Here is a 24,372-nt window from a genome sequence, read left to right on the forward strand (position 1 = left end):
TCTTTCTGGTTGATTTATAGGTCTTATGTTTTTTTTTTTTTTTTTTTTTTTTTTTTTTAAACTCACAACCCTGAGATCAAGACCTGACTTGGTATCAAGAGTCAGATGCTTAACCAACTAAACCACTCAAGGTGCCCCCAGGTCTTACAAATTTTGACAAAGGCATGCAATTGCATAACTACCACCACTGTAATCCAGGTATAGAATAGTTCCATCCCCCCCCCCCCCCACCCCAGTTTACCTTGTGCTATCCCTGTGTAGTTCCCCAAGCCCTAATCCCTGGACCCCTGGCTATTCTGCTTCTATATCCCTGAGAATGTTATGGAAATGGAATTATCTGTAAGCGACCTTTGAGTCTGGCTTCTTTAGCTTACCATAACGCTTTTGAAATTCCATTTTGTTGAATGTATCAGTAGTAACTTCAATTATGCTGTCCTTTTTTGTGTCTAAAGATACGTTCACTTGTTCCTCAGTCTTTATTTCTCTGTATTCTTTGGGTTGGATAATTTCTACTAACTTATTTTCAAGTTTTCTTTTTTATTTTCTCATTTTGTCTGCTGTTGTGCCCATTTAATTGAAGTTTTCATTTAAGTTATTGTCCTTTTCAGCTAGAGCTGAATTTTTTCATTTTTTGATAGTTTTCACCTTTCTATTGAGATTCCCTTTCTGTTACTCATTAAAACCACCTTCTTATTTTAGTTCTTTGAATATATTCCCTTAATTGCTTACATATAATATGTGAAGTCATCATTTGCTAAATCTACATCTGGGCCTATTTGGAGTCACTTTCTATTGATTGCCTTTTTACTTTTTTTTTTTTTTTTGCATATCATAAATTTTTTTTTTAAGATTTTATTTATTCATAAGAGACTCAGAGGCAGAGACATAGGCAGAGTGCCAAGGGAACCTGATGTGGCATTCAATCCCAGGAGCCTGGGACACTTAACCACTGAACCACCCAGGTGTCCCTGTATCTCATAGTTTTTTTTTTTTTTTTTTGAAACCAGGGCATTGTAATGCTCTTATGAGCATTCATTGTTTTTTGTTGTTGTTATTGTTCTAGTGGTCCATTAACTTGCCTGGTCTCAGTCTGCAAACATTGTTTCCCAAGCAGTGTGTACCCACTGAAGTCTGTGCTCAGTTCTTCTTCCAGCTCCTTATTTTTTAGTTTAGTCTCTTGGGGAGTGGGTGGAGGAGAGTTTTCCCCCTCCTGTGTAATTTGGTGGTTAGCCAAATATTTGGGCTGACATTACATTCAGATTTTGGAGCTCACCCTCTCTGTGGTTCCTCCACTTCTGGGTGTTCCCTCTTAATTACTAGCTCCTCCGTCTCTGGTGGTTTCTGTCCTCTGACACCTGAAGCCAGTAAGACTTCTGCTGCTGCTAGGGCTGTGTATGATTGGGGAATGTACTCAGTTTAGAAAGCATCAAACTCCTAGATCTTATGCCCTGTAGCTTTCAAGGGTAAATTCCTCTGTAGTCTTCTGCAGAGGCTACCTGGGGTCTCCCTTTCTTACATGTGTAATTTAGCTAAGCAGACCTTATGTGGAGATTTTGGGTCAATACCTCTGTGCGGTTCTTTCATTCCCAGTATGTATGACTTAAATTTCCAGCTGCACTTCCAGCTCTGAAGTCTTTTCTCTACTAGTTTGAGCTATATGGCTCTCTGGTTTCCTTCACCATATTTGTAGAGGATGGGAGGGCACTCAGCATAAAAACTTCCATCTGAACTCACAATTCAATTCCCTTTCAGAATACACTCTTCCACTGCTTTGTGCTTTAAGACATTTGCCAGTGCTTTTATTATTTTTTTATTTTTATTTTTAGAATTTATTTATTTATTTATTTATTTGAGACATGGAGAGAGAGGCAGAGACACAGGCAGAGGGAGAAGCAGGCTCCATGCAAGGAGCCTGATCTGGGACTCGACCCCAGGACTCCAGGATCACGCTCTGAGCCAAAGGCAGACGCTCAACCACTGAGCCACCCAGGTGTTCCGTGCCAGTGCTTTTAAACAGTAGTTTAAAAAATATTTTATCCAGATATAAATGTTGTTATCTGCAAGGGGCTCACATGATCATTTCACTTGGCTGCCTTTGCAGGTGGTTTCTTTTCAAAAGTTGCTTCCACCTCTTGTTTTTCTTTCACAATCATCTGTAGCAGTATTCACTTTCTCCAGCCTCTCCACTTCTTGATGTAGTTAAAATATCTTCTGGATATTTGGCTTTCTGTGCAGCTGAAGCAGTCCTTGACTCCTAGCCCTGGCATCACTATGTGATTTTGTTCATTGTTTTCCCTCTTACTTATCAGGTCTTCTCTCTAGTTAGTAATCACCACACTTGAATTACTTTGTTTGCAAAGTTTGAGAGAGAAAAACAATTTCACATTAGAAAAGTTCTCATATAATGACCTTATTTAGAGTGAGATCTCAATAGGATGGATAAAGCCACAAGATGGCTAAAATTAAAAAAAAAAAAATGTGCTGGCAATAGGAACAAACGTATGAATTTCTGTGTACCTAGGTTGGTACATTGGAAAGAACATGGGCTTTCTGTTAGAGGCATGCAACAGGACTGTATCAGGTTGTTGCGACCTTTAAATAGGAGAAAATTAAACTTCCTAACTCGTTGATACATAGTAAAGACAGAATATATAGTTTCCATGTACTATCCTTTTTTTTTTTTTTAAACTCTTCTATGGATGGTTGCCATTAATTAATACTATCTGGAAATAGTATCCCAAGAGCCACCTCTTTATTTATTGTAGTCCTGAAGATTCTGTTCCCCAACCCACCCCTTTTTAGATGGTAATATCCAAGAAAATAGAAGTAATCAATTGCCTTTTTCCTGGCTGACTTTTGGCAGTCTCCTGAATGCATGTCCGTAGCCAATAGGCCCAGTTGTTCCAGCCTCTACAGATTATTTCTAAATTATTTATAATTTGGATTATTTTTGTCATGCCTCAAAATAGCAATGAACTGTAACCTATTTTCTAAGAACTTTGTTTCCAGTAGTCCAGTAATTATCTTTTTTTTTTTTTTTTTGATTACAAGATCTGTACAGTTAGTGTGCCTTATATGAATTAGACATTGGGGAGCCAAGAATCACATGTTATTTTTTTAAGATTATTTATTTATTTGAGAAAGAGAGAGTGCATGAGCACACACACACAAACAGGGAGAGTGGCAGAGGGAAAGGGAGAAGCAGACTTCCTACTGAGCAGTGAGCCCAACACAGGGCCGCAGGATCATGACCCAAGCTGAAGGGTCAAGACCAAGCTCAACCGACTGAGCCACTCAGGCACCCCAAGAGTCATATTTTAAAGGGACTTTTCATGGTAAGGAGTTTAGATCAGGAAGCGGAGAGCCATTACACCTTTTTAGAAAGATAATTTTGATTAAGGTGGAGAAAGTATGGACTGATTGGTTTGGTATAGAGGTCAACCAGATAGATGTTAAGGTTTTAATGAAGGCAGCAGCCTTACCAATAAAAAGGGAGAAGAGGAATCAAAACAAAGTTTTGAAGTAGACGATGTTGGGAAATGAGGAGTCAAGGATGACTTCAGGGTTCCTGATGTAGTAGAGATGACCCTAGCTGATATGGAAGGCCAAGATAGAGCCTGGCATTGTTGAATTTGAGATATTGAAGAACTCAGAGATAATAAAAACAGTATAGGTAGTATATAAAACCCAGTGTTATCAAAGGTTTGGTCCTCATGGTGTTTTTTTGTCTGCTGTCTCCCTGGACCCAGCAAATGACAAATCCTAAAGAACACCCAAGCTTTGATAGACATGAAGAGTTGGGGTAATAGTGCAAGAACTATGTAGGTAGGAGAGAGACACAGGAGTAAATGGTATATGGAGCCTTTAACTGAGGCTTTTTTCCCTTAATAAGGTGAGTTTTGGAGCACAGGACAATGCCCAACTTGCTTTAGCATCTTATAAATAGCTCAGTGTATTGTATTTGGTGTTCCATAAGTGCTTGAATGAATGAATGAATGAATGAAAGAAAATGTCACCAACTATGGTGCAGAGATTAAGAAAGATTATTGGACATTTCAAAATAGTATATAGTGTGTGTCGTTTGCCTTTTATCTATTTGTAGTTTTATCTGTAGCTTATTGATAACATTTGAAACTACAGGAGCACATATAGGCAAACACAGACATTTTTTTTCTAGATAACTCAACTTGAATTTCACTTGTTTTTAGCATGTTTGTAGCCCTGACTATTGGGAGTAAGGACTGGGGAGAAATCTTTCACATGGTGATACCCAAGTTTTATTGACAATTGTAAATATGATTTTCCAGTTGACCTTTTTAATAGCTTTCATCTGAAAGTCTTTACTTTCTTGTGTCTAGCTGTAAAATACATGCTTATTAGGATTGATTAGTAAGACATATTGATATTTCCGTTCTGCTAGATACATGCTACCCATTATAAAATGCTGGAAAATGTGGATCTGAATTTACCTTATGCATTTTTTTTGTGATTGTATTTTTGTAGTCACTTCCTCCTATGGTTTAGGATCCTTCTTCTTTCAGTGGACATCTTTGGATATTCAGAGGGGTATGTCTTTTAGTTAAGGGTTAGGAGGAGATAAAATGCTCTTGTAAAGAAATATTAATGCCTGGAATAGCTTGCTGGATGACATAAAGAAAAAAATGCTCTAAATCTATCCTACACAACCTACTAAGCCTCTCTATATCTTTTTTAACTTTATATCAATTTTTCTTAATACTCTTTTTACCTTTTGTGTCTCACTTGCACTGTGACCACTTTTTTTTTGACCACTTTTTTCTACTTCTTTATTTCCTATTTGTTCGTTCTCATCCTTCTCCTTTGCCTCATCTCTTCAGTACACATAACTAGATATAATATCAAGTTGAAGTTTTAAATAATTTCTTTTTTAGTAAGTACATTTTTATTTTTATAATTAAAAACTGAAGTGACATTGAGATTTTTTTGTTTTCAAAGTAATTTTATAGTTTTTATGTTCATCTGATATCTGATTGAATTTTTTTTTTTTTTTTTTTATTACTTGGTGATCCTTAAACAGGTCTCCTTTTCCAGGAGCATTCAGCAAATAAACTGGCATTTACTGAGCAATTTGAATTAGCCATTTTACAATTTTCCCCCTTCCCCTTTCTATTATTTTTTTTTAAGTTTACTTAAGTAATCTCTATACCCAGTGTGCGGCTCGAACTCATGACCCCAAGATCAAGAGTCTCATACTCTTCCAATTAATCCAGTCAGGTACTCCCTTTTCTGTTATTTTGATAGATCATTGATTTGCCTACATATTTATTAAAGTGCTCACTTATTGAAGGTTTTCAATTGTTTTTGGAAAGAAATTACTAATTAACCATGAAGAAAATTATAGCATTTCTCTAAAATGGAAATATTTTACTTTTTATTTTTATTTTACTTTTTATTTTTTATGGGAGTATTTATTTTCTTTGAGCTCTGAGATAGACTCACAGTTTTAATAAGTTTACCTTCAGCATTTTTTGTGAAATCTTACTGGAATTTTTTTATGAAACTCAGTAAGATACAGTATTTTCCCAGTTCTGGATTCCTTTTGACTTTTATGCACAACTCCTCCTTTCCCTCTATCGAATGCTTTTGGAAAAGTCTATAGAAAGCATACAGGAATGGGTCAGGAAACCTGGGCCCTGGTCCAAATTATAGAACTTTGTTCTAATTGTTTCACCTTATTCGGTTTTTCTTTTGGTATTTGCAGTCTCTAAAAGTCAAATTTGACCTACTGTTTCCAAATAAAATATTCCAGCCTGAGCATTTTTCAAGATCAACACTTCATTTTATATTATATATTCTCATTGTTCTTTATAATCCTGCCATTTACCAACATTGTAACCTTTTGCAAAGTAACCGAACTACTCAGATTGTTTTCTGTTATGGGGATTATAAAATGATTGTGAAGATTAAATTGGATAGTGAAATATACTTCAAAATACTTAGTTCAGGTATTCTGTAAAGCTATTGTTAAGTTAGTTTTCTTATAATTTTAAGAGAGTAGTAGAAATAACAGTCACAAGTCTCATAGGACAAGGCATGAAATATATGAATCCTATCAATACAATATTTTTGTGGTGACTACAATGTAAGGAAACATGATGTTACATTCTTTTATTTTTGAGCCCACACTAAGTTTCTATTCAGGGTCTTTTAACTTGGTTACAGAAATAACAACTTTATTATTTGATTATACTAGATACTTTATTAAGCCTCTTAAAACTTTAAGTAATTAAGAAATGTATTGCAGGTGAAATTCTGTCTGAAATAATAATTCTCTGGAATTGTTTTGCCTTTTTTGGTTTGATATTAGTATTTGGAAACAGGTATCCAGATGGCAATTAAGAATATTTATTAAATGTAAATAGCATACTATTAAACTGTTACATAGGGGGTTGCAGATTTAATAGGAGAGTCAAATGAAAAGTACCTAAAAAGACTTCTGGTGTTTATATTAATCTCATTTGTGGCATTTTGTACGTCTAGTATTTTATAATCCTGTTCATCACTTTAAAAATATGTCACAGTAACTCAGAAAGTATGTAAAATTCTTGACTATTTTATTCTGCGTGGAATAGATTTAAAGGTCAACACTACTCTTTTATGTAGGTTATGGGTGCTACATATGTGCTTTCAGAGCAGTAGTGTGAGGAAGCTTGAAGTGGGATGGCAGGACGGCCTCATCCTTATGACAGTAACTCCAGTGATCCAGAGAATTGGGATCGGAAATTGCATAGTAGACCTCGTAAACTTTATAAACATTCAAGGTAGGTAGAAAATATGTATTTCATATATCAAAGCTCTGATAAAATGGACTTTTATAAAGAATCAAACTGCATCTGGTTGTGGCAAGTCCTGTCAGGATGGGGGCTGGTTTACAAAAAATAATGAATATTTGCATTTCTCCTTAAAAAAACTTTTACAGAAACATTTCTTCTTTTTTAATCTTCTTATATCTGTATTTATTTGAATTTTTGTTTGTTCCTCAGTAATGTTAAAATCTCCTTCGTCAACCTTAGTAATAAATGCTATAATTAATTTGACTCTGAACTCTGGCAAGACAGATTAGTTCTTTGTATTTAAAACTCTCTAATCGGAATTTATTTTGTGTTCTAAGTACATTGTGTGTATAGATTATACATAGTACTTTATAAGCTATGTCATACTGTGTTGTCATCTTGATACTAAAGGGAAAATCAGTCTTTTTGCAGTGACTCTTCTGGTTCATTTAAAGTTCGATGCATTAAATGAAATTAGTCTAAAACATTTCTGCCCATTTTTATATTGTATGTAAAGCTTTCATTTTGTACTGTGTGACTTAATGAAGAAACCCTCATTTAGGACACTTTATGATTTAATATTTTAAGGTGTTAATTGACAGCTCATAAACCTCACATACTACAGGTATGTAAGCATGTTTTCATAGAGCGTTGTACTTTATAAATATTTACTTAGGGGATATTATCAAACATTTAACTCACTTGAATGTAAAATTCTCCTATTCATTGATAACTGTTACCATTTTTCTTAAAAAAATAAAAACATGTGGTACTGAAATCCTTTTTGTAATTTTAAAGAAATAAAGTACTTTTTCAGGTACTTTTAAACTGTATACCATACCTAGAAAATATGATTAACTGGTACCTTTTAAATCTCCTGACAAGATGTCTATCTTTATTGTGGAATTTTAATGTGGTGAGGAAAAACTTAAGTTGATGTATTAATTTATAAGTGCACACCAATGGTATGAGTGGTTTTGGTTTATTTCATTTTTTGGGTGTGTGGGTATGTATGTGTGCTTCAGCTGGTGCTCTAGTACTTTTTTTCCATCCTGCTTTATTATATGGATAATTTGTCTTTGAGATTAAAGAATTTTATCTGTGTAAGTGTAGGATAATTTTATCTGCTATGTTGTATGCAGTTTTCCAGATGAACTGTTTATGTTATTCTTCCTAGTTCTTTTTTTTTTTTTTTAATTTTATTTATTTATGATAGTCACAGAGAGAGAGAGAGAGAGAGAGAGAGAGGGGCAGAGACATAGGCAGAGGGAGAAGCAGGCTCCATGCACCGGGAGCCCGACGTGGGATTCGATCCCGGGTCTCCAGGATCGCGCCCTGGGCCAAAGGCAGGCGCTAAACCGCTGCGCCACCCAGGGATCCCTATTCTTCCTAGTTCTTAATACTTTTCTGCTAACGTAAAGTACTGCATTACATATGAAGGGATGACAAAGTGAAAATAAGCTGTTGTTTGCTTTATAAATGGTAAATGCATACAATGAAGAAAATTTATAAAAACTAATAGTACTTTTTCATTCCTCTTATTTCAAAAATAACAAACATAGCTCTTCTGATATTTATAGCATCAGTAACTTTTTGGTGCTCTCCTTAGGTAGACTGCAGCAATATTGGTTAAGTAAAAAATATTAAAGAGAAATAGAAAATAAATATCAATACATTATTTGTTTTTAGTGTAAAGACCGTGAAATCCTTTGAGCTTATTTTAACCTCATTGATGGAAATTCTGCCTAAGGGAAAATAGCTTATTTTTAGAGACCTCTTGTTCTTATGCACTGATGATACTTTAAAAATATTTACAATTTGCCCTCCAAAAGTTTTTTTTAAGTTGATATTAAAATAATTGGGAAGTTTTAAAAACTAACAATTAACAAGTATTGTTGAGGTACTGCACTCATTTTAGGAGAGATTCAGAAATTTGTTGGTGTACCATCATGGAATGCTTTAATACCACATAGGGAACAATTAGAGGACAGCAGGGCACCAAACTGGTAGTGAGTTGTAGTAAAATTAGAGTTCAAAGAAGGAATCAGTATCAACTTGAGTAGATGAAAATGAAACTTGAACCTAATCCTTGAATGATTAGATAGATGACAGGTATTCCTGCCAGGGACTGGAGATAACTTTGACTAGATTTGAAGGTGGAGGTCTATGAATAGTATTAGAGTCCCATTGACAAATGAAAAAAAAAAATTGAGGTTAATAAATTTGCCCAAGACCATCCAACTTCTCAATGGCAAACCTAAAATTTATAAACAAGTTTCTCATTCTTTTTGTTAAGATTTTCAGTAACTTATGGTACATTTTAAATACATATAAAGTAGAGAAAACAGGTATAATAAACCTCTCTGTACCTATCTCTCAGCTTCAAGTTATATCAACTCTTGGCCAGTTGTGTTTTATCTGTGCTTCTACCCTTCTCTCATCCTTTATTTTTTATTTTTTTTTTTTATCTTGTGTATTTTATTTAGGGCTATTTGAGCAGTAGAAGGCCAGATTAAACACTGGCTTAAGTTAGAGGTTTATTTTTCTTGTATGTAAATTCACAGATCGGCAATGAATGCCTGATGTGGATTTAGTGGCTTAAAGATGTTAGTATCAAAAAAATCTCTGATTTTCTTGGCTTTCTCTTGTGATCACAAGATGGCTTACTATAGCTCCAGGCATCATGTCTACCTTCCAGAGAGGAAAGGTAGAAGGGAGAAGGGACATTAAGAAAGGGGTTTCATTTATATTAGGGAATTAAATTTCTCAGAAATTTCCAGCAGGCATCTGCTTATAAATCATTGGCTAGAACTATGTTATATGGTCTTCTCTGGATCATAGAGGCTAAGAAATGTAGGTGGGCACATTGCCACCTCAAACAGAGTTGGGGATTTAAGTTTATAAAAAGAAAATGTCTCCATCTGTTTTGGCTGCTATAACAGAATACCATGGATTGGGCAGCTTATAAACAAATTTATTTCATATGGTTCTGGAGGCTAGAAAGTCCCAAGTTCAGGGTTCTGACACATTTGATATCTGGAAAGGACTCGCTTCCTGGTTCAGATGACTGTCTTTTTGCTGTGTTTTCACATGGTGGAAGGGATTAGGGATCTCTCTGGGGTCTTTTTTATAAAGTATTAATCCAATTTATGAAGGCTTTGCCCTCAAGACCTAATTACCTCCTCACTTTCAAATACTATTACATTGGAGGAATACATTTCAATATTTGAGTTTTGGGGGATACATTTAATCTTTAGCAGTTAAGAAATAAGCATACTTTATTGACTCAGTTTTTGTGCATAATTTTTGAAAATTGTTATGTAAATTTATATTTTGCTTTATTAATATTTGGGAATTGCCTGCATTTTCCAGGTTTTTAATTTTTTTCTTGTACTTTTCCTTACCTTCAGGGATAAAAATAAATTTCTTGAATTCTAAAAGTAATAATAATAATTACTATATATGTGTGCTTACTGTTGAGATTTGAGGGCTTGGTGGGTATTGCCTTATGAGTTCATTTCCATCTAATAAACTTTAAGGTACTTTCTTTTCTGAATTTTTTTTTAATGTAAATTTGGTATGTATATAAAAGACAAGACAAGCTAATCTCAACAAAGATGGACTTCAGGGTGCCTGTGGTTTAAGCAAGTGCATACAAATAAATTAGTTAAAAAATTACTGAACTTTCTTTCTGAGTAGTTCTATAGTTAATACTTGTATGGAGAAGTTTGTAGCTTGCTGAGAGGTTAAGTATTTCAGTTGAAGTGTGTTTGGTCTGAATTGAAACAACTTTCTTTAAATTATAAGAGTTTTTGATATTTAAAAAGGAAAAAGAAAGCACATTTTCTGTACAAGTGACATTACAATGGCTAGATTGACAATATGCTTAAAAGCTCTTGAATACTTGAATTGGGTTGAATACAATTATTTAAAACTCAGATCTGCAGTCTGCTCAGGTTACTAAAGATAAATGCATCATACATTCAATATCAGACTTTGCCGCAAGGTTTCATTCCCACATACAAGTACGCATGCTCCTTTCTTCTGAGACTGCGTGAAGATTGGGCTTTACAGTTTCCTTTTTAAGTCACTTGGTAGTTCCAGCAATAGTTTAGAAATAGAAAAGTTTGGTTGCTTTAAAAAACAGTTCTTGAGTGGATTCTTAAGTACAATATTTTTTCTTTGTTTTTAAAGAGAAGCTTTACTGCCCAGAACGGGTGTACAATAAAACATCGAAAGGAAAAAAGAAAGTTAAGTTAGCTGCATCCTAGTTTTCTAAAACCTGGCAAGCTGGCACAGCTAGAATTAGCATTACAGATGGCATTTGGCAACATAGCTACATATCACTAAGCCCTCATCTCCTGAGTTTTCTTCAGCTGTCTATCAATTACAATATCCAATCGCTGCACAGAAATGGAGAAATGGGATGATCACAGCTCACACGATGCTGTTTGGTTAGAAACGTCAGTGCTGCACAACCCACGGCTGAGTCAGTGTCTGTGAGAAAATGAACTGAATTAATATATAGAGGGGGTTGTATCTGAACATTTACAGCCTAAATAACCGCAATAGCATTATTACACAGTAGAGGGAGGAAAGCTAGAGGAAGTCTCTGGACAGGGGAGGTAGGGGGAGACTGGGAAATTTTCTGATTGTTCAGAGGATTCTTGAAGATGATGGAAATATCAGATGTGCTAAAGTTTCCTAGTAATGCCCAAGGATGCTGACCTGGCTTTCAGTGCTGCATTGTTTGAAAAAGCAGAGTCCCTTTATACTCTGATTTCAGAATTTTTTTCTTGTTTCTGTGTGTCTACCTTGGCATATACTAAAGTAAGGTGTGTATTCATTTATTACAAGATATCACTGGGCTGTAATTCTATACATCTATGAATATGAGAGAGATTGAGAAAGATATGTTTGGCCTTTGTTTCATTATGGTCATTTACTTCTCTGGATGAAAAAGATCATATATCTTAATTGTCTTCTTCTTAATGGAAATTATTTAAAAGAAATGGAGTGTGTTTTTATTGTTTTCATGGGTTTGATGCTTTGTTTTTTTTATCTTGTTTAAAGTCTTAGAATCTTCCTGTAACTTGAATGTTTGGTATTGTTTTTTATGAATATCATAAAAATTTTAAAGAAAGACTAACTTAAAATATTTTCAATATATTTGAAAATTTAATTCAAGATAGACAAATGAAATAGTTGAAATAATTTCCTAAAGAAGAGAGTAAATGTATTTTTACTTTTGGATGAATTAGTGATTAGTGGAACCACTTATGTAGTAGTATTTTACAGAACTGAATATATTTGATAAATTTTAATTGGTTAAAATGACTTTTTTCTTAGTCTCCTAGAATGTAGACTGAATAGATGATCTAGATGTTGCCATTGAACCAGAGAGTAAATCAGATAAGTTTTTGGATTATCGCAAATTGATTTTCAGTCAGACAGAATTTCTAAATAAAGATAACTGTTTTTGCTTTGAGATTTTAAATCTTGACAAGTGACGTTGCTTACTTTATTTGGAATTTTTAGCTCAATATTAAACACTTTGATTGTTTTCTTTTGTCTTTATCATTCCTGTCCTGCTGACCCTTTATTTTGTAGGAATTTGGGAGAATATACATTTTAAAATTATTTTTAATATTTTTAAATAGTTCATAACAGCTTTTCCTTGAAATGAGAGGAAGTTCTTGTGATTTCCCCCATTTAATTTCTAGGAGTTAGAATGGTCATCTTGATGATTGTCACAACTTATTTATATGATTAAGGTATCTTGGGGTATGTTGTATTGGATTTTTAAAATTTTATTTTGTAGTTTGGTGTTCAGAAATGTTTTTCTAAGCTTGGTTTAGAAATAGAGTCATAAAAGCAGAAATCTTAAGCTAGACCTTTTTGTCTTATACTTTATAGAATATTTTTTCTGGTTTTGATTTTTAAAAAAATAATAATGCCTGTGTTTGTAAAAGTATACATATTCATTACATGAATTTGATAAATATGGAAAGCACGTAAAAGAAAACAAAAATATTAAAGTATTTTTCTTTTGATTATAGCTTAAATATTTTAGCATATAACCTATTTTTTGTGTATGTATAAAAATATAAAATCACGTATATTTAAAACTGGTTTTGAAATATTACTACTATATGTCCTGTTATATAACTCATTTTTTTTACAATTAGTCATGAACATCCCCTACGTCAAAAAGTAGTCTTTTATAGCATAATTCTTAAGAACTGCATAGTGTTTTGTGTGTATATATTTTGTAATTTGCCAATTTGAGTTTTCCTGATTTTTGATTAAAGAGAAAGATCAGCATGATTCCACTGGGTAAATTTCTCTAAAAAAGGAAAAATGTCTTAGGGAATTAAGTAAAAATGTAATTTTGATATTTTTCGGGCAGAGAAAGATCCTTAGTGTGACTACACAATTAACTCTTTAAAGATATGCACTACTTTTAAAAGCAAGCAAATAGCTAAGGTTGCCATAATAAGTATAGAAAATAAACAAGAGCTCAGATGAGTTAATGAGACTTTTAAATATTGCTAAGATCAACCAAAAGAGTTTCTTATATTACATTTAAAAAGGTAATTAAGGAAAGTGTAATAATAATGCCTGGCAATGAAGGAAGAAAAAAATTCCTCAGCTCTTATTTATAAGCTTCTTTGTTAAAAAGGAAGAGCAAATTACTACCACCAATAATTACAACAAAGTGGACATTGCGAAAGAGGACATAAAAATCAAGATAGAGATAGAAGATGAAGAATGTATCTAGTTAAATGAGTTTTCTAGGCCAGTTGAAACATCTTATATTTATAAAAGGAGTTGCCTGAAAAATGTTAAAGTTAATGTATTATTTATGATTTCTAAAGGTTTTAGGAGAATACCAGTGGAATAAAAGATGGGGGATTCTAGGTCTGATTTTGAGAAAAGTGAATTTTACAACAAAAAATGAAAAGGGTAGTTTATGACTAACTTGAAGAAAAATAGGTTAAAAATGATCCTGAATGGGTTTGCTAAAAATAGATTGTCAGAGCAATTTTCTGATATACTTAGTAGACTAGTAGCACTATAATGTATTTGGACTTAAGCTTAGTTTTTGGTAAAGTCTTTTTTTATATTCTTGGGTATATGGTGAAGGAAAAATGAATTGTTGTTTGTGTTAATCAGCACAGTTTTGATTTTGAATGACCCTACCCAAAGATTATTGATCTTGAAAGGTGGCTTTGTTCTTTGCTTTGCCTCATTGCACATCTGGAGAAGGCAAATTATCAAATTTATAGGGGACACTGAAAAAAGGATAGGAAATAATAAACTAAATGATCCAAAATGATCTGAGTTTGTATTGTTGGACTAAATTTAAATGAATTTTTTTGGAGTATACATAAGGCCTGAAAAACACTAATATGCATTGTTAGCATGGCTTTACAACATCACACATGGAAAAGACCTGGGGGTGTTTTTTGGCAGTAAACTTAATACAAGAGTACAATATGGCATTTATCATTCCATTTTCTCTCCCACCCTCCCTGTTAAAAAGAAAAAAAAAATCATAATTGATGGAAAAGATGGCTAGAGCCACTCTCTTGTACACCAGAATATTATTGTCTTTTTAGTTCTATGTATATTCAAAGGAAGGATGTGAAGAAAGTGGAAACCATATAAGCTTAAGGAACTGATTTGAGGTCTTGGGGACAGCTCTGATTGATATTAAGAAATTTCATTAGAAGACATATTTAGATATGTGAAGAGTTACCCTTTGGAAATGACACTAGACTTAGTTTGAGTCAAACTTGTTTGAGATTGAAAGCATGAGCTCTGAATTTGAACTGTTTAGTTCACATCTCAGACCTGCCATTTAATTTGCTATCTGATTTTAGGCGAGTTCCTTAGCCTTTAAGCTTCCATTTTCTCAACTGGGGATGGTTTTGAGGATTAAATGAAAATATATGTAAAGTGTTCAGAATTATACCTGGCATGTATTAAATGCTCAGATCTTAGTGTTGTTGTTATTGTTATTTGTTCTAGCAGGGCAGTGGTTTTCAACTAGTGGCATGATTTTGCCCTTCATTGGGCTTTGGCAATGTCTGAGGACATTTTTGGTTGTTAACAACTGGGAGGAGGGAGTTCTACTATCTAGTGGTTGGAGGCCAGGGGTGCTACTACTAAACATTCTACAATACACGGGACAGCTCCCTGCAATAAATAATTAACTGATCTAAAACCCTGAACTAGGGTCCGATGACAAGGTTTATTTTTTTATTTTTTAAAGATTTTATTTATTTATTCATGAGAGAGAGAGAGAGAGAGAGAGAGAGAGAGGCAGAGACACAGGCAGAGGGAGAAGCAGGCTCTGTGCAGGGAGCCTGACCTGGGACTGGATCCCGGGTCTCTGGGATCAGGCCTTGGGCTGAAGGCGGCGCTAAACTGCTGAACCACCTGGGCTGCCCCAATGACAAGGTTTAATTAAGCTTTAATGATAAGAAAAATTGTAGAAGAGTCAGAGCTTTCCAAAGATTGAACAAAACTGCTAAAAAGAAAAACCAGGTTACCCTTTCCTGTCATTAAAAGCAGTAAGTCAGCCAATTCATGGGGACCTGGTTAATGAGACTCAGAAATTGGAGAGGTATTTGGATTACATTTTCTAAAAGGGTTTTCTTAAACTTAGATTCTATGTTTCTGTGGGTATTTCTCAAGATACTCAAGTGTATTGAATGACCAGTTATAAAGTGTGGCCTCTGATGCAAATTCTTTGATTCTTTAATTTTATCAATCTAATTTAGTTTCGCAGAGTAGTTTAGATTTGAATTTTAATTGTTTTATTGCTTTTAAGTTTTAGTATGAGGATAGAGGAGGGAATTTAATGGAATAAGTTCAGTTTGTGTTTTTATAAGACCATTTAGAAGTACAAGTAATTGTGGAATTGCCATAATTTATTTCTAGAAACATGTTTTGTGAAACTAATTTGTTAAAATACTGATAACTGGACACATCTAAAATTAAAATTAAAGTCTTGTATTTGTATTTCATACCTTTTTTCCCACTGGTTTATTTGTCCCCCTTTAAGTAATAAGTAGGACAGATGCTCCAAAAGGTTTTTAAAAATAATTAAAATTTTTTGAAGCACTCTTAAATGTATATGATTATATATGCATTATATTCTCAATGAATAGCATATATAATATAATCATGAATAGAATATAATCAGGAATAGCAACTTTCACGAAGTACCCAGTAAACATTTGAATGAATGACTATTGACTATTCAGTAGATACAAAATATATCTGACCATTAATTTAGATCTGTGCAATTTTTAATAGTGCTTAGCTACATGTATGTGTATATATATTTAAATTTGATTAATTGACATATAATGTATTACTAGTTTCAGAAGTAGAGGTCAGTTATTCATCAGTCTTATGTAACACCCTATGCTCATTACATCACATGGCCTCCTTCATCTTGTTTTGTTTTTTCACCCTCTTCCCCTATGATCCTCTGTTTTCTTTCTTAAATTCTACATATGAATGAGATCATATGATAATTGTCTTTCTCTGATTGACTTATTTTGCCTATATTTTTAAAGAGTTACTATTTTAGAGAATATGGGGGCTAGAAGGGGAAAGGGAGAGATATTAATAGTGGTTAACTATCTATTTTTTAAAAAGATTTATTCATTATTAGAGTGTGTGTGGAGTAGAGGGGGGAGGGTGGGAGAGAGAATTCCAAGCAGACTCCATGCTGCCTGACTTGGGGCTTGATCCCATGGCCCTGAGATCATGACCTGAGCTGAAATCAAGAGTCCTGACATTGAATAGAATGGACCACCCAGGTGGTCCTAGTGGTTAGCTCTATTTTAAAACTATTTTAAAATTTTTTCTATGGTAGGGAGTTGCTTAATGTCACTCCTAAGTATTAGTGGTTTCCAATTCCCAAATTTTTATCCCTAACCTGGACCTTTCCCCTCTACTTTAGACTTACGTGTCTGACTCCTTATTTGATATCTGCATTTGGATGTTGAATAAACCTCTCTTTAACATGTCTTGATGTACCTACACTTTCCATACTTAATCTTCCCACTCTCATTGTCATACAATAATTGGAACTTTGATTATTCTGGTTGCTCAGACCAAAAATCAATCATACTCGACTTCTCTCTCTCACCTTGTACATTTAATCTCTGAAATTTCAAAGTCTTATTATTCAAAATGTATAGTCTAGTCCACTCTTTGCCATGTGCCCTGCTACGGCCCTGGTCCAAGTCACTTCTAGCTCTCACCTGAATTATTAGCAGTAGCCTGTAAATTGATCATTTGATTCTACATTTGCATCCTTTCTTCCATTGTCTACTTGATCTAACATAAGTTAGATTGTGTAACTTACACTTCACTGGTACCCATATCCTGCAGATCAGAAACAAAACCTATTTATTTATTTATTTATTTATTTATTTTTTAAAGTTTTAAAAAAGATTTTATTTATTTAAGAGAGGGTGAGAGTATACACGAGTGAGAGGAAGGGGCAGAGGAAGGGAGACGGAGTAGCAGACTCCCCATTGATCAGGGAGCCTGACCTGGGGCTTCATCCCAGAACCCAGAGATCATGACCTGAGCCAAAGGCAGACATTTAATTGACTGAGCCACCCAGGTGCCCTGCAAAAACCCTTTAAACATTTTTTTGAAACCCTTCATAATCTGTTTCTAGTTTTATTTCTCTGACCTCATCTTTTTTTTTTAAAAAAAAGATTTGTTTATTAGAGAGAGAGGGAGGGAGGGTGTGTGAGCAAGGGGGAGAGGCAGCGGGAGAAGGATAAGCAGACTCCTCACTGAATGCAGAGTGCAGAGCCTGATGTATGGCTTGATCCCACAACTGGAGATCACAACTTGAGCCAAAACCAAGAGTGAGATGCTTAACTGCACCACTCAGGTGCCCCTGAGCTCATCTTTTAACATCGTCCTTGCTTTCCGTGCTTCTGCTATCCTGGCCTTCTTGAATGCCTTGAAAAAGTTAAAAATTACTCTTGCCATAGTGTCTTTGTACCCTCATATGTTCTCAAAGTTCTATTTCTCTCTTCCTTAGATCTTTACTCAGACCTCTTCTCAGACAGTCCCACCTTGACCACTCTATGTAAGATAGAAACGTGTACTTCAAAATGAGTCTCTGTCCTCTTTATCTGCTTCATTTTTTCCTCATAGCACTTATCAGCATATAATATTTAATGTATTTATTTGTACATATTCTGTGTTTTTCTCCCCTAGATTGTATTAATTTTTAGGGCACAGACTTTCTTGGTTATATCCATCAGTACTAGATAGTAAATAGCATATTGTTGGATAGGTTTGATAGCCTATCCGCGAATATTTGGTAGATTGAATGCAGTTAAAACAAATATTTAGGATAAAGGATAGGAGGGTAAGAGTACTTTTAGTTACTATAGTTTAGTTGTCATTGAATGTTGTAAGCACCTGATACCTATTGATGAATTAAAGCTATGCTATTTTTTAGAACTGAAAAAATTAGCAATATAACATTTAGATATAATTTTAATTCAGAGACTCCTCAGTTTGGAGAGGTGCTTGCCTAGCAACATCTTCCTTTATTAAAAAAGTTCAGGGGATCCCTGGGTGGCTCAGTGGTTTAGTGCCTGCCTTTGGCCCAGGGTGCGATCCTGGAGTCCCGGGATCGGGTCCCGCATTGGGCTCCCGGCATGGAGCCTGCTTCTCCCTCTGCCTGTGACACACTCTGCCTCTCTCTCTCTCTCTCTCTCTCTCTCTGTCTATCATAAATAAATAAATAATTCTTAAAAAAAAAAAAGTTCAAAAGCCAGGAAAAAAGTAATAGACATTTTGAAAGTCAAAAAATTTTCAAATTCCTTTGCTGTTTGCATGAAATTAGTTTTTATCAGTTCAAAAACTTTATTAGTAAAACGTTAAAGCTTTGCCCTTAAAGGGTACTTTCTTACAGAATTTTTAGTATCTAGGTGTTCATTTGACTTCACAGAGAAGATGCTCTTAGAATGGTCATGCAACAGTATACAAACTTTCTTTTATTAAAATTCAGGTATTATTAACATATAATGTTATATTAGTTTCAGGTGTACAATCTAATGGTTCAACAATTCTATAGATACCTCATTGCATGTCACGATACTCTCCTTTATCGATTTCTCCCATTCTCCCTACCCACCTCCCCCTCTGGCAACTACCAGTTTGTTCTCTGTATTTAGGAGTGGGTTTTTTTTTTTTTTTTTTGCGGGGGGGGGGGGTGTGTGTCTCTTTTTTTATCTTTGTTTTGTTTCTTAAATTCCACACATGAGTGACATCATATGGTATTTGACTTTCTCTGAATGACTTATTTCACTTACATTATACCCCCTAGGTCCATCCTTGGTGTTGCAAATGGCAGGATTTCATTCTTTTTTATATCCATTGTATGTATGTATGTATGTGTATATCTATATACACCGCATCTTTATCTATTCACCTATTTATCTATTTATTCATCTATTCACCTATGCTTGGGTTGCTTCTATTATTTTGGCTATCGTAAATAATACTTTGGTAAACATAGGGGTGCATTTATCTTTTTGTATTTTCTTTGGGTAAATACCCAGCAGTGGAATTACTGGATAATAGTATAATTCTATTTTTAATTTTTGAGGAACCTTCATACTGTTTTCCACAGTGGCTGCACCAATTTTCATTCCCACCAACAGTGTACAACAGTTCTTTTTTTCTGTGGAACTTCCTTGCTTCTGCCTTACTAGAGTTGCTGACATGTCTGACAATGGGATTTTTAAGAAGAGAGAGAGGTTAGGACTAGTATTAAGGCTACTTTTGGGCTATATTTCTTGCTGTGGTTGTCTTTAGTGGGGAAATCTGGGATTTAAGTATCATTTAAAATATTTCTGTGGAAAAAATGGATCAAACCACATACTTACAGTTGACTTTTGAGAGCATAGTTCAGGCATTTGAGAGCTGCCCTTTTCAGTAATTAGCTTTTGTTCCTTGGGGAACTGATCATGTATTAAGCAGAACAAAAAGCTTATATAAAGGCTAACGGACAAAAAAGGGGAAAGATGAGAGAAGTTTGCATTAAATCTGTTGAAGGTAGATTTAGAAGTTTGATAGCATTTCTTCTATCATCCCAGTTACTGACATTTAACATAGGAATGGGAAACATTTTCTATAAGGGGTTGAATAGTAAATATTTTTGGCTCTGTGGACTACACAGTCTGTTGCAGCCACTCACTTTTGCCATATAGAGTGAAAACGGCCGTAAACCATGTATAAATGAATGGATGTAGTCGTGCTTTAATAAAACTTTATTTACAAAATCAAGTAATGGGTTGCATTTGGCCCATGAGCCATGGTTTTGCATCTCTTAACACCTTAAAAATGCTTATAAAAGCATATGCAAATTAAGTGCTTAACAATATATTAATATGAAATAAATTAAAAGGCTTAGTTAAGAATGCTAAAACATAAGATTATACTTGTTACAGTAATAAAAACAGCTTAATTTTCCCCAAAATAAAAATAGGATTTAAAATTGTTTAAGATTTTATTTATTCATGAGAGAGACAGAGAGAGAAGCGGAGACATATGTAGAGGAAGAAGCAGACTCCCTGTGGGGAACCCCATGTGGGACTTGATCCCAGGACCCCCATCCCAGGACCCCAGGATTACGACATGAGCAGAGGCAGATGCTCAACCGCTGAGCCACCCAGGTGTCCCAAAATACTGCTTTTTTTTTTTTTTTTAAAGATGGACTAATGGATAGGAACATGTAATGCAATTTACAAGGATGCTTACCTCATGTTAAAGAAAAAGTAGATGCTAAAACCTTGATTAAATGTTGAAAACAACTTGTAAAGCTCTGTATCTCAGTATGTGTACGCGCGCGCGCACACACACACATGGTAGTGTTTGACAAGGAATAAACTCAAGGAGAAAATGCTTAGATACTATATATACCTCAAAACTTCAGCTAAATTCAACGGATGTTAGTAAGGTGCACCAGGTGATGATAGTTGCTGGAACTGTTTAAAGATATGTAATATAATTCCTCAAACTAGGAAAGTGCTACCACATATGGTACCATTTGTATTCTACATAAGGTGCCACATATAAGTGAATACGATTAACTTTGTAGGTATTTTACTTTTGTGTATTTGTTACAACTAGTGTCTGTTGGATAGCAGCAGTGCTTACTAATAGTTACTTCTGGAAATTTTTCATGTATAATTTCCTTCCATTTTCTCTGTTCTCTCTGACCATAATCATTTGAATGTTGAGCTACATTCATCAGTTCTCTAATTTTCTCACCCTTTCTTATTTTCTATTCTTTGTCTTTCTTTTATTCCCAATTTAATCTTTTGGTAACCTTCTGGTAACCTTTAAAAGCTTCTGCTCTTGTGTTTTGAATTTCTGAGAACTCTCATTCTCTTAACTCTCTCTCTCTCTCTCTCAACAGTATCCCTCTCCTTGTGTTAAGGAAATAATATCTCTTCAAATCAGAGTTTATTAATTGTAGTTTTGCTTTATTGTCTCTGCATTGTCTATTGCCTTTTTTGTTACGTTTATTAAACTTCTTCTTGTGAAACAGTTTTAGATTGACAAGAAATTGCAAATATTGTCCAGTGATTTCCTTGGTTCTCTTCACCCAGCTTCCCTTAATAACATCTCACATAAGTGTAGCACATTAGCAAACAAGGAAATTGACATTGGTGCAATATACAATACATATACTGCAGACATTGGTTTTTATATGACCTTCTTTTTTCTGGTGTATATTCTGTAATATTTTATCAAACGTATAGATTAGTGTAACTGCCTCCACAATCAGGATACAGAATGTTGCCATCACTACAAGCAGACTCCCTCATGCTGTCTCTAGAGGCACATCCTTTCCTCCCATTCTTAACCTCTGGCAACCCCTGATTTGTTCTCCATCACTATCAAAATTTTGTCATTTTGAAAATATTAAGTAAATGTAATTAGATAGTGTGTAAACTTTTGGGTTTGGGTTTCTTCATTTCATATAGTAACCTTGTATCCATTCATATTGTTGCACATGTCAGTAATTCTTTTTTAATTTTGGAGTACTACTCCATTCCCTGGATGTACATAGTTTATTTATCCTTTCAGAGTGGCATGGTTTTTGTTATATACTTTGCAATACTGGTGGGCTTTTCAATTCTATACTTATTACTTTACTATTTTTCCCCCTGCAGGAGTTTTTTAGTTTCATTGAACAAAATGAAGGAGCTCTTAAAATTCTCTTCAGTCCTTAGGAACTTGCCTGCCATTGGAATCTGTTGCCATAATTGGAAATTTTAAACAAATTAGGTGGCAGGGTCATAAGCAGAAATTCATACAAAATGAATATTCTGAAATTTGATATAAATAGATACTTGCTTTTGAGGGTGAACATTTTAGTAAGATTTAAGTATTTAAATCTCATTAAAGCAGTTGATTGACCTCATGCTTCAAAGCATGGTTTTAAAGTGAAAAATTGGTGTAAGATAAATAACATTATTAGCTTATAAAGTTGAAAGATTTAAAAATGGAAATGTTTTGATTTGGCGGTAGGATTTGTGGTTTATTTACATAACTAGAGGTGCTGTGAGTGATCTTTCTTATTAATGAAAATTGTGATTGTAAGAACTATTGGGTAATAAATAAATCTGTGAGGTTTTCAAGTGGTGATCAGTTGGAGATGGTAGTTGTTTTGAATCTTATTGTAGGAATGCTTTTGGTTTCATGAGGACATGAACAATATTATAAGAGGGAATGCAAGAATCTATGTTGGTTAGGGAAAGAGAATTCAAAATTTATTAGAAGAAAGGCATGACTTTTATAAGTGTTACTGAAATGATTACCTTTAAACTTCCTGGGAGAATAGCCTTAACCAAGCCATGTTTCAGCCAAGGGTCCAGTTCTGGTATAGAATTTGGTAAATTTTGATATAGGTACCCACTTATGAAACTTCAGTGCAATCAGGAGATGAACATATTCATCACATCCAAAAGTTCCCCTGAGGACTTTAATTTTAATTATTATTATTATTTTTAAAGATTTTATTTATTTATTCATGGGAGACACACTCAGAGAGAGGCAGAGACACAGGCAGAGGGAAAAGCAGGCTCTGTGTGGGGAGCCTGACGTGGGACTCGATCCTGGGACCCTGGGACCTGGGGACCACGTGCTGAGCCAAAGGCAGACAACCACTGAGCCACCCAGGCATCCCCCTTCTTTTTTTTAATTGAAGTATAATTAACATATGTTAGTTTCAAGTGTAAACATATTGATTCAACAATTCTATATATTCATTCAGTACTCCAGGTACATACAATGTTTATATTTAAGATTTTATTCATGAGAGACACAGAGAAAGAGGCAGAGGGAGAAGCAGGCTCTCTGCAGGGAGCCTGTTGGGGAACTTGATGCTAGGATCCTGGGATCATGCCCTGAGCCAAAGGCAGTTGCTCAACCACTGAGCTACCCAGGCGTCCCAATTACTACAATATTATTGACTGTATTCTTTATGATGTACTTTCCATCTCTGACTTATTTTATAACTGGAAGTTTGTATCCCTTAATGCCCATTATCTATTTCACTCATCCCCCTTACTGACCCCCTCTCTGGGAGCCACCAGTTCTCTATATTTCAGTATCTGTTTTTTGAGTTATTTTCCATGTTCATTTGTTTTGTTTTTTAGATTCTGCATGTAAGGTATTTGTTTCTTTCTGACTTATTTCACTTAGCATTATACCCCCTAGGTTCATTCCTGTTGTTGCAGATGGCAAGATTTCATTCTTTTTTTTTTTTTTTTTTTTAAGATTTTTAAATTTATTTATCCACGAGAGACACAGATAGATAGAGAGGCAGAGACACAGGCAGAGGGAGAAGCAGGCTCCATGCAGGGAGCCTGACGCGGGACTCGATCCCGGGTCTCCAGGATCACACCTGGGGCTGAAGGCGGCACTAAACCGCTGAGCCACCCAGGCTTTTGCCAGATTTCATTTTTTTCTATAGATATATTCTGTTATATATATATATAACCTGGGTGGCTCAGCTGTTTGGCGCCGCCTTCGGCCCGGGTGGCTCAGCGGTTTCGTGCTGCCTTCGGCCCGGGGCGTGATCCTAGAGACCCGGGATCGAGTCCCACGACAGGCTCCCTGAATGGAGCCTGCTTCTCCCTCTGCCTGTGTCTCTGCCTCTCTCTCTCTCTCTCTCTCTCTCTCTCTGTCAATAATTTATGTATTCATGTCTCTCATGAATAAATAAAATCTTAAAAAAAAGATATTCTGTTATAGTATGTATTACATTTTCTTTATCCATTCATGTATCATTGGATATTTGGGTTGCTTCCATATCTTGGCTTTTGTAAATGATGCTGCAATAAACATAGGAGTACGTATATCTTTTTGAATTAGTGTTTTAATTCTTCTGAGGAACATCCACCACTGTTTTCCACAGTGGCTGAACCAACTTACATTCCCAACAACTGTGCAGGAGGGTTCCTTTTTCTCCACATTTTCAACAACG

At 34.8% G+C, this 24,372-nt stretch overlaps 1 protein-coding gene across 4 annotated transcripts in view; it reads left to right on the top strand.

The window, feature by feature from the left end:
* The window catches only part of BTBD10 (BTB domain containing 10), a 77,373-nt gene that overhangs the window by 17,581 nt on the left and 35,420 nt on the right, over window positions 1-24,372 (top strand). For 2 of the 4 annotated variants that reach the window (XM_077866433.1, XM_077866432.1), the window contains one exon: window positions 6,643-6,800. The exons of 1 other annotated variant lie outside the window; for it this stretch is intronic. In XM_077866433.1, coding sequence (XP_077722559.1) covers window positions 6,700-6,800 — 101 coding nt within the window. In that variant the 5' untranslated portion in view covers window positions 6,643-6,699. Of the gene's footprint in view, window positions 1-6,642; window positions 6,801-11,351; window positions 11,648-24,372 lie in introns of those variants that run through there. One more of the 4 variants, XM_077866430.1, reaches the window with a different exon arrangement.

Source organism: Canis aureus, chromosome 23, assembly GCF_053574225.1.
Source record: "Canis aureus isolate CA01 chromosome 23, VMU_Caureus_v.1.0, whole genome shotgun sequence".
NCBI lineage: Eukaryota > Metazoa > Chordata > Mammalia > Carnivora > Canidae > Canis > Canis aureus.